Genomic DNA, 11,804 nt, shown 5'->3' with positions numbered 1-11,804 from the left:
AAAAAAAAAAAAAAAAAAAAAAAAAAAAACCTCTAAGAATTGGGGAATATCATCCCAGTTTTACAAATGATGAAGGCAATTCAGCCAAAGACATAAAGCTAGTGACAGAGACATATTTCAACCTTGAAGTTGACTTCCAAGTTGTAAATTCCTTTAATACACCCATGGATTCCACATAAAGAGGAATCTTTGTAAGAATTCACTCATGGATTTTTATAATTTAAGTTAACAACTACTGCACAGAGAAGAGAAATGCTGGTCTATTATATAGATTAAGGGCAGAGTTTCTGGACTTAGCCTCTACAGAGTGGAATATCGATTTTACCGATTAAGCTTTGTGTGATCAAAGTCATATAGATAGCTGTGCATTTTATTAAACTTTCAGGTTTCTCATCTAAGGGATAGTATCCACCTTAAGATTTGTTGCAAGGGTGAAATGTGATTATGAAGGCAAAACAAAATTTGGAACACTGTCTAGCATATAGTAAATACTCAAAATAGATGTCAGGTGTTATGGTTATTTCTCCAGATGAGACAGTAAAAGAGCAGCAAAAATAAGACTAAACCCAATATCTTCTTGCTCATAGATTGCAGACCTTCAAACATTGGTATAATGGTAATATTAATAGCCACTGTTACTGTGTACTCACTGTGCACCAGGCAGGGTATTAGGTACTACTTGTACATTTCCTCCAGTCTTCTCCATAACCCTGTGAGATTGGTATGATGAGACTTGTTTCATAGATAAGGAAACCAAAGCTCAGAGGCATGAAGGGCCTCACCCAAGATGAACGTACCAGGAAGCAGCAAGTAAGAGAGACTATGTTTAGAGCCAGGTCTGCTGAATTCCAAACCTGTGCTTTCTTCTCTGCCTCATGCTGCCTGCACAGCTGAGGAGGGAATGCCACTGCTCAGAGTAGCTGAAGCTGGGGCAGGGGACAAGATGAGATGACTGTCCACCCTGTTTTTCTAGTCTGGGTTCACTGAGTACCTCCGTGTTGCATGACCCTTTGGTATATTACGACTCAGATGATGCAATCTCCTGGGACAAGGTAGATACTCAATGCTGGACTTAATGAGCCTAAAGAGCATTCTGGTTCCACCCCAGTAGGAATGGACTGTAGAAGTTCCAGCGGCTGAGCAGGAGCTGGTTTCCCTACAAGGGTGGGCAGGCTGTTTGTGCTGAGAAAAGAGGATGGACCCTAGCCTCTAGACTTCTCTGAGATTTGGCTAGATGATTTGGGTCTTCCCACAAACCGTCTCAGAACTTTACCAAAGATGAAAACAGTGGGACATCCAGCAAAGTCACAGCTATGGTGTCATGTGAAGCCATGTGACAGGAGTTTGGAATCTCAGGAAAGCCTGGTCCCAGAACTGCTTATTTGTTTTCCATGTAGCCCTAAGCAAGTCACTTAAACTCATTGGATCTCAGATTTCTCACCTGTGAAACAGGGAGACAGATCCCAGCCATCCTGAATGCCATTTTGGCTAGTTGCTTGGGGGCAGGAAAAGCAAACACTCCTTCTGTTCCTGCTGAATTGTGTGTGGCCAGAACCACAAGGACAGAGTCTGAGCCCTGATGAATGGCTGAGGAATCCTGCACAAGTCCTAGCCTGTCTTGGACCTCAGTTTACCCATCTGTGAAATGGAAGGGCTATACTAAACCAGAACATTCAAACTTTTTACCTGAAGTGTCCCTAATAATAAAAGCGAATGCTCTTGTGTGCCAAGCTCCTCTGATCCAAGGGCTTGGTGTATCAACACAATAAGTATTAGTGTAACTCTCATTTTATAGATGACAAAAACAAGACCCAAAAGGGTTAAATACTTTGCCCAAGATCATCCAGAGAGTTAAGTGTCAGAGAGGGACTTCATGAAACTCAGGCACTCGAGCTCCAGAGTCTGTGCTTACAACCTCCTCGTCTACCTACCTCTAGATAGTAAACAGCATTTTCAGAGGTGTGACCCACCTCTGAGAGGCCAGGTTTCCATTGACAGACACCTTGGGGTTCAGCCTCTCCTGAACAAGACTCTGTCCCTTCAGGGTAGGGTGGGAACAGGAAAGATCCATATTATGGCGCCCCAATGGAGAAGAGAACTGGTAGACCACAAGGTGGTAGCCTTGGGCCACTTTGGCTGGTGCGCAGCGAGGGTCTGGAGTGTTCCAACTTCCATGTTACTCTGCTGACCAAATTCTAAACAACAGGGAATTGTAGTGACATCTGGGTCTTAGTGAGTTGTTTTTTCTGAGCTGCACTCATGAGCAAAAGGGAAAGGTGAGGAACACCTACAGTCTTGGGGGGACAGTTTGATTTAGTGGAACTAACACTGGGCCTGGATGCAGAAAAGGCATGTTCAAGGCTCATTTACAACTGAGATAATACTATCTAGGCTACTGGGTTATGGGAAGGATGTATGTAAGCAAATGCTATGCTGAAACACAGAAAATATTCAGTAAATATTCATCAAAACTGAGTCTCACCATCAAAAGTTAAAGAAAAAAGAGCAGTCACACCCTGTCGGCCCTTCTTAACATCAGGGGGAGCCCTATGCCCCAAGAGGAGCTCAGCAGGTACCCTGAGATGGTGCTTACAAATGTGCACCCCAAAGTTAGCATGCAGGCCCCTGCTTGCCTGGTGTGTGCCTGCATCATTTGCTAAATATATATATGGAAAAAAGTCTATCACACTCATTCCATGAATAACACAAAGGCCTTGATTTGTTCCTCCACGTGATGAGCATGCGTTAGGTCCAAAATTAACGTTGCTGTCTGGATGGGATATGTGTGTGTTTTTCCAAAAAGAGAAAACTTCTAAGATCTTACTCAGCTCTCATCACAATGTCTCATGCACAGTGTTAGTTGAAGAGGAACAAGGAACTGAGACCAAAACCAAAGGTCTGCTCCATTGTAGAGTCTCAATAAATATCATTGACTATTGAATAGAAGGAAGAAATGAAGGGGAGCGAGGTAGCTCTGCTGTGTGGAGTGACCTTCTAGCAATCGCTTCACCTCTCTGAGCCACACCTTCCTCATACACAGGTCGCCAAGTTGGGGATACCATTTCCTCCCTTCATGCATCCAGCAGAGCTGTACCAAAGGAGAAAATAGCATAAGAGTGGCTTTGAGGAGTGCAAAGCATCAGTGAGGTGTCAGATGTTGCTCTTATTAGATCTTGTCCTGAGCCCATTAGACCCTGTATTTTCTGCATATTGGATTTGTTTTAATTTGCCTTTTTTTTTTATATCTACTCTGCAAAGCCATTAATTATAGCCTTTTAAAGAAACCATTAATATAAGCCTACCTCCATCATAGACTCCTACCTGAGTGATTTCAGCCCTAGTAACCTTCTCGGAGGCAGCAGCAGACTCACAGGGTTCTAAATCATGGTGCCAACAGAGCTGCAAGTTCCTTCACTCTCTGTGCCCATAACTTCATCTCTGACGTGGAGGAGACATGCTGGATTTCTTGCACTCTCAGCAAGACAGCAATGAGATAATTTCCATAAATGTGCCCAGCACGGTGTACGACACATGCTAGATACACAAGAAATCTTAAATTGAGAGAAAACAGGGTATACAGGACATAGTTCAGGCCTTGTAGCCAGACAAATTTGCATGTGAATCCCCAGGAGCATCTTCTTCTCTTACTTGCTATGTTGGGTATGTGTCTGTGCCCTCTGCCATGGGATTCACAACTGCAAGGTGAGAGTGATGAGAGGCTTCCATGTTCAACTGCACCAACCAGTTCAACTGCATCAACCATCCAGCCCTGCTCCAGGGGCACAATGTAGCTGTTGTGAGGGTTAAAGCACCCGACCCATCAAGGATACTTGAAAAAGGACAGCCCATTCCTGTTTTATTCCAGTTTTATTTTTCGGTCATTCTTGGAATGACCAGCTATATGGTGGAGCACTGAACCTCATCCCTTGGCAAAGCGGGCCAACCATGTGACAGATGTTAATCAGCTATTCCCAGAGATGTCGGCCAAAAGGTCAAGGAGTGGCACACCCTTTATTTTCCTCTCTGAAGCACAATTAGATTGTCACAGTTGACAGATGATGGACACGTACGCATCAGTCCAGTAATACCACTGAATCCATGGAATCTTCCGTTTACCATTCTAACCTGCATTTGCCCAGCTCTTTCCCTCCATCTGCTGACATCCCCTGCCCCCTCGTCTCTCTACCTCGCTGCCCACTCCACGACCCCCATCACATCCCCACTCACTTACCATCACGGAAATGTGAAGGATGTGCATCTGCTCCTCAACAATCTCTGAGGGCTCCTGGAGAGTGGGGGCAGTGGCCTGGGCCAGCTGCCCGGAGCTGCTCATGGAGACGTGGAAGTACAAGGTGCCATTCTCCAGCCACTGCTGTCTCCAGTGCACCAGCGAGATGTCCGCCGCTGTGCCAGACATCTCTGCAAGACAAGACCCAAGGCCTGGGTGAGTTGCATGCCTGGCCTCAGTGCTCCAGGGAGGAAAGGGGCTCACGTAATTCAGGAGCTGGAAGGTACCCTCTTTGTGCTAGGATGCCTTCCCTCACATCAAATCCGTGACCCAGGGATTATCACTTCCGTTTATAGATGGGTCATCTGTGGCCAAGGTTTGCCCCAAGTAACAGAGTGGCAGAGGCAAGATTTGAACCCAAGCCTGTTTGCTACCTTTTAAAATAAACCATGCATAACAAGGGTAACTCATTCCACCCTGACAGTGAAGGCAGCTAAGAGGGTGAGAAAGCTCCCTTCTTCTGAGGCTGTGGAATTAGAAAAAGCTGAGCTGGAAGTTCTCATGGCAGAGCTTCAGAGCTAGAAAGGACCAAGAGAGCATCTGGCTCAGCTGAGGTATTTCAGTGTCTTCCTGCAAAGGACAGGAACTCAACAAGTGGGTTGTTCTGAGCCTGTTTCTCCTGCTTTCATGGGAGCAGCTCCACTTTTTTTTCGTAGTGTATATACCATTCTCTAAAGCATGAGTGTTGGCCTGAAGATTTCCATAGCTTAATAATACTAGAATAGCCACTGCTGCACCCCAATGTTCTCATAGAATCAGTGGGAAGTTAGGACTTCTAGTAAATTGTAAAGTCAGATCTCCTGACTTCAAGTTCCTCACTCTTGTCTCTATGCTGTTTTCCCTCCATTAATGCATTTTAAAAGTTATCATTTGGATAGCATTTCTATTTAATATTATCATACCAACATAGTCTCTTATTAGATAAGAAAGGTGGCGGCATGAGATACCAGAAGTATCATTGCAGTGAGATCACACAGTCTTTCCATAGTGCACTCTTCTAAAGGGACGTGTGTCTGGAAATGTTCTAGAAGGACAATACTGATAGGTATATCCTGTGTATAAAGGGGAAGGGTGGCAGGATTCCTAGAGAATTATCAGGTCTGCACTCAAGTGAAGGTTACTATAGGGGTCAAGCAGCCTTAAAAATGTCCATTAGTAGACAAGGAGCTTTAATAGTGTCTGAGGTTTGCAACTTTGGACCCTCTTCCTGAGACACAGAGGTGACCTTGAGACAGTATTCGTACAGTTCCCAAAGACTCTGGATGCACACACACACACACACACACACACACACACACACACGAACTTTCCCTTATCCAATTAGCTCTCCCCATGTCCCACTGCTGTCCCATCATATCTGGTGATCGTGAATGAGAACAAGTCACCTTGAAGAGATATCTGCTCCCCAAATTCTATTGAATTATTCTTGTATCAACCATTCTCAAGAGAGTCTAACTCCTTGTGGTTCACCAAAAAAAGTCTTTGGGGAAGAGTGTTTGGCACTTAAGAAGTGCTAAAAAAAAAAAAAAAAAAAAAAAAGTTACCTATGAATTTGTAAACAAGCTATTGATTTATTATCATCATCATTATTATTCTGGGGACAGGATCTAATTCACCCTTCAGGTCTTCTGAAAAAAAAAAACCTTGAGATATCTTGCTTTCTCTCCCACTCCTCATCCAGTCCAACAGGAAATCCTAAAAAGCTGTCCAAAATGCCACCTGGGCCCAGGCACCATCCTCTCCCACCTGGCTCAATGCAAGGGTTTCTCAGCTTGGCTCCTCTCTTCCACCAGTGCCCCTTCTGTCTGTGCTCAACCGGAAGCCAGAGGAATCCTGCCAAAGCATGACATCTCTCCTCCTTCCATGCTCCACTCTAAATCCTCCCATGGCCTTGCACCTCATGCAAGTAAAAGGTAAACTGGACAGAACATTTGAAGGTGTTGTTCCAAGTGAGCAGTGCCCAGGCTTTCCTCACTGCTTGAAAAGTTGAACAGGGCTGATCACAAAAGCTCATCAGCTCTTAGAGTATGAGTTCCAAAGGGCCCTTAGAGCTCACTGCGGTGCCCAGCAGAGGGCACTGACTGAGTGACCAGTCTGAGAAGCAGGTCTCTTCCCAGCACCTTCTCTCCTTACTGGGCCGGAGCGATCTGCTCTCCCCACCTCCCCGCCTCAGCTCCCGAAGCCTTGGCAGTAGCTTCTCTGGCAGCCAGCCAGCTGGGCCAAGAGAAGGTGAAGACATTATGGTAAATGGCCTTGCTCAGCACCTCACTCATTTTTTCTCAGTGCACCAAAGCCCAGATCCAGAGGCCCAGGGAACCCAGGGCTGAGAGTTGCCACTAGAAATAGTGGTGTCTAATTCAGCTACTCAAAAAGAGGGTTATGTACTACTGGCCGGGCAGGCACTGAATGTGCTGAGTCCCTGGAATGGAACCAGTAGAAAGCCCCAAGACAGGCCACATCTGGTTGNCCCCCCCCCCCCCCGCCTCAGCTCCCGAAGCCTTGGCAGTAGCTTCTCTGGCAGCCAGCCAGCTGGGCCAAGAGAAGGTGAAGACATTATGGTAAATGGCCTTGCTCAGCACCTCACTCATTTTTTCTCAGTGCACCAAAGCCCAGATCCAGAGGCCCAGGGAACCCAGGGCTGAGAGTTGCCACTAGAAATAGTGGTGTCTAATTCAGCTACTCAAAAAGAGGGTTATGTACTACTGGCCGGGCAGGCACTGAATGTGCTGAGTCCCTGGAATGGAACCAGTAGAAAGCCCCAAGACAGGCCACATCTGGTTGACACAGCCTGGCATAGACGGAGGTGGAGTAAGCAGAAGGATTCTTGCAGAAACCAGAGCTCCTTGATCCTGGAGCTCTGTCCAGCCTGTGCCTGAAATCCCATCACTAAAGATACTTTTCCTTCCAGATTAGAAAACAGAGGTTCACAGAGGGTTAGTGACTTGTTTTATGTCACTGGTGAATTTCTACCCAGAAGGACCCAGTGATTTCCAGTCTACACAATTTCTACTACGCCAGTTGCACTTACAAGGTTTCCTTTTCCTTGACGAAATTAACCCATGAAACGAAACTAGATTGAGCTCTCTGTTTTCTACAGCGACGACTGCACAGTCAGCAGACAGTAAACGTTAAATGATAATAACAATGTGTGAGACACAGTAAATATTGAATCACACAGAAGAGCTCTGGACTTACTCTATTACAAAGAACAGACACCGTTGTGGGGGCTGGGGGCTGGGGTCACAAGACGTCAGAGAGAAAACTGCTTTAGTGGAAAAAGGCCTTGATTGCTCATTCACTCTCCCATTCATTTATTCATCCCTTTATTTATTCATTCAACACACTTTATCAAGGACCTACTCAGCTTAAGGCAGTTTAGTAGCTCAGAATATGAAGTTAAATGAGACACAGCCTTGCCTTCAGGGAGCTCACAGTCCTTTATCAGCAGAAATTCTACCCGGCTGCTGTCCCCCTCACCCCATGTTCCTGTTCCCACAAATGCATACTCGCCATTTACCATGGCCCAGGAGAGTATGCATTACCTGGCCTATCTCCTACCATCACCCTTCAATCATGTGCTCCAGCCCTGCAGGACTTATGACTGTTCCTCAAACAAGCCAGGCTGTAAGTACTTTCTGTCCAATCTGACTGGAACTTGCAAACTAACTTCTCAGCATTTGTCTCTCAATCCAAATGACACCTGATCTGAGAGGCCATGCCTGGCCACTCCAGCTGAAGTACTCCTTTGCACATATATCCCCTGATCTCTATTTTATCCCCTTTAAAAAACTTTCTATAGCACTTATCATGACTAGAAATTTTTCTTACGTACTTTCTTGAATGTGTGTTAATTGCTTGTCTCTGCGGGAGAGCAGGGGCTCTGCATGTCTTATTTTCTGCCACCACTCAAACACTTTGAAAAGTGCTTGGCACATAGTAAGTGCTCAATAAATAATTACTAAATTGCTGCTTTAAGGATATATATATATTATGAGATATATATATATATGAGGATACTTCAAAAAACTTTATGGAAAAATAGATTTAAAAGATAACATGGATCTTTCCATGAACTTTTCGAAGACGTGTGTGTGCATACACACACATACACACACATGTATTTACACAAATCCATAATAAGATGGTGGAGATAATAAAAAATAGAATACAAAGAGTGTTGAGTCTCATCACAGAACTGAAGAAAGAATAAGCAAAGGTCTACTGAGAACTCAAAGGTGGGGAAAGACCCTCCTAGCTTGCAGACCAAGGACTCCACCCAAAACATGATGGCATGAGCATTGCACAGGTGGGCATATTGATGTCTCCCAGAGGACAGTAGGAGGTGCAAAGATCAGCTGGGTATCTCAGAGGCGAGAAGCTGCACACGCATGTAGGAGTGCCACTGAATGTCAGGTTGGAAGTGCAGTTCAGACACGGAGTAAAGGGCTTTGAATGCCTGGTGACAGAATATATATTTTATTAGGTATGCAGTAGGGAACCAGTGCAGTACACTTGATCAGAAAGCCAGTCCTGTGTCCATTAAAAACAGGTCAAAGAAATAGTAGCATAACTAAGGCCAGCTCTTGAAACTCTCTGCTGATTGATTTTCCAATTGCATTTTCCCTTTTCTCTTTCCCTAGTCCTTCCATATCAACATTTCATTGAAGTCTTCAAGTCATATTACAATCAAACTTAAAGCAAAAGGCGGACTAAACGCATTTGGTTGGGAACCAAGACGATTCCCATAAAGGCAGATTATGCTGACATGATGAATATAAAATAAAACAGCAGATATTAAAGTGGGAGAATTGGTGCACCCTGCCTTCCGGCGGTGGGCTCACTCTAGCGCCTGCCTCCCTCCCACCCCGGATAGCTTGGCTTTATATTGGAATCATAAAGAAACACAGGCATTGCCTTTTCACCTTTCTCTGTTCTCCCCCCATGGGCTGCAACTCGTGAAATATTCAACAGGCTCAAATCCCCTCAACCACCCTGCTAAAGCCAAGCGAGAGGATCAGACTTCATCAGCGATTCTGCGTAGTCCTCCATTCTGCCTGAGTAGCCACCAATGCCTTTCAGCCGCCTGGAAAAGAAATAAAAAATCCCGAAGGCGTGTTGTGCTTTTAATCGGCTTGTTCTTCCTAATCTATGGCATTCGTTGTATTTTTATTTAATTCTTGAAGGTCATTATGAAAATGAGCAGCTCTGCTGATCACCAGCCATCTTGGTAACATCTCCCAAGTGGCTAACTAACCCGCCTTCTGATTCCACAGCACTAGCAGATTATCTGCAGAAGCCCAGAGAGTGCTTCCAATGAGTTTGTAAATGGTCTTTGCCTCGCTGGGGGGGAAAAGATATAATGGGAGATAGATGCATGACCTAGGCAGTTGGGAAAGGTAGTGACATTGACCTCAACCACTGTTGCTGCTTGCTGTTCCGGAACTCATGCATGACCATCACGCAGCAGGTCCTGGAAAAAAATCTCAAATGCACAACTCAAAATGCAGTGGGCCTGGGGAAAAAAATCTCAAATCCACACCTTCTTTTTCATCTCTACCGTGGTTAATTAGCGAGAACTTTTATCATCTCTCTCATGGGTTACTGCAGATGGTTCTGAGCCAGTGAGGGTCTCCTTGGAAAAGAGAAGACATACTCAGTAAGGTCATTGAGAAGTGCATAATGAAGGGACCATTTACAGAGGCTTGGGCAAGGTTAAGGCAAAAACCAATAATGGGTGATGAAGCACCTCAATGTTGGCAACAGCAAGGAACTGCCACCACCCTAGGCCTGAAGTGGCAAGGGATGGCCACACTGTAGGAAAGGGCTACCATGTAGCTGCCATCAGTAGAATAACTCAGCCACTGCCACTGCATGGCCCAGGATGGAGGCTGCCAAGGCATAAATGCCCTAACCTCACTCTCTTTCCACCTGCCAAGTCCTTGCAGGTGTCTCAAGTGAGTTGACCTCCTCCAAATACCCAAGAGTGCTTAATGAAGCAAATCATAAAGGTCAACCTTATAGGGTCTGCAGCAGGGTGGAAAAGGGTGAGAGTGGATCTCAAGGATCAAATGGAGAATATTCAGCAGGCCCCTTAACCGGTATCTCTCCAGGCTTCCTTCTTTCCAACCATCCATCGCATGGCTGCCAGGATGAAATCTCTCACTTGTAAATCTGACCATGACATTCTTTTACTCAAAACTCCCCAGTGGTCCCTAATGTCCTTTGGGATAAAAGCTAATTTCATGAACCTGACACATTTGTGATCTGGCAGATGCATGTCTCCCCACGTCACCTCTTTTCACTCCTTTCCCTTTACTTATATACTAAATCTGATCACATATTTATGTAATTTACCATACACACTGTGCTATTTCCTAATCCAATGTCTTGAAGATACATTAGCCCTGCCCACTCCACCCCATCCCTTGCTCTGGAAGTTTTCCATGATCCCCACAGGAGCTAAGTGCTCCTCTGTGCTTCCATGGGGAAGAAGTACTGCATGCCACATGAGATCACAGGCTCCTGAGACCAACTGCTTGAGGCTGGATCCTAGCTCTCCTGAGATCAATCTGTGTCTTTGGACAAGCTTCTAACTTATCTGCCTCGATTTCCTCATCTGCCAAATGAGGATAATAACAGCACCTGCCTCATAGAGTTATTTTTAGAATTACAAGAGATAATACAAAGAAATTAGCTCTTAGCACAGTCTTGATACTTAAAAGCACTCCCCAGTTACATTTCATATATATTTCTTCATATACACTATTACAGCATCCTGTTGTACCACTGTCTTGCTTCTTTTATATATACGTGAAAATGATGCCTTTATACATCTGATCTCACTGATTGGATTCTAGTGCAGGGACATGTCAGAATCATTTCTGTAGCCTGGTGCCTGGCACAGTGCCTGACCACAGAGCAAGGGCTCCATAAATGTTTCATAAGCTGAACTGAGCTGTCCCCATATCTGAATTCAGATGGGTATCCCCAGAGGACAGAGGGGAGTGATAGCAACTCAGGGTGTCAATGATGCCTTAATTCCCACATAGTAACTCTACAGAAATTTATCTAACTTCTGGCTCAAGTTTAGGCACTCTGGAGAATGCAAACAAAGAGAAAGAGATCTTTAACTTTCTTTTTTTTTTTNCCCTCGGCGTTGCCCCCGCGCCTCGCTCAGCCAGTGAGCGGGAACCGGTCTGTATGTGAGATCTGAACCCTCGGGCGGGAGCGCCGCCGCGCTTCCCAAGCGGCGCACTATCCAGTGCGCCACCGGGCCGGCCCGAGATCTTTAACTTTCAAGGAGCTTACATTCTCATGGAGTGAGAGAGAGGAGGTTTATATAGGAAAAAAATCACTATTTTATGGTTCTGTTTAAAAACAAGTATGTCCATATAGAGCTGGAAAGAAATACACTGAAACATCAAGAATAGTACCCTGTAGGGCCAGCCCGGTGGCGCACTGGATAGTGCGCCGCTTGGGAAGCGCGGCGGCGCTCCCGTCCGAGGGTTCGGATCCC

At 45.3% G+C, this 11,804-nt stretch overlaps 1 protein-coding gene across 1 annotated transcript in view; it reads right to left on the bottom strand.

The window, feature by feature from the left end:
* The window catches only part of LOC103595982 (astrotactin-2-like), a gene marked incomplete at its 3' end in the record, with an annotated part of 218,542 nt that overhangs the window by 77,015 nt on the left and 129,723 nt on the right, over window positions 1–11,804 (bottom strand). The window contains exon 2 of the mRNA XM_008579529.1: window positions 4,232–4,419. Coding sequence (XP_008577751.1) covers window positions 4,232–4,417 — 186 coding nt within the window. The remainder of the gene's footprint in view (window positions 1–4,231; window positions 4,420–11,804) is intronic.

This window comes from Galeopterus variegatus, unplaced genomic scaffold (assembly GCF_000696425.1).
Source record: "Galeopterus variegatus unplaced genomic scaffold, G_variegatus-3.0.2 Scaffold1904, whole genome shotgun sequence".
Taxonomy (NCBI): Eukaryota; Metazoa; Chordata; class Mammalia; order Dermoptera; family Cynocephalidae; genus Galeopterus; species Galeopterus variegatus.
Note: the sequence above shows the minus strand (reverse complement) of the source record. Positions and strands in the feature narration are given on the sequence as shown.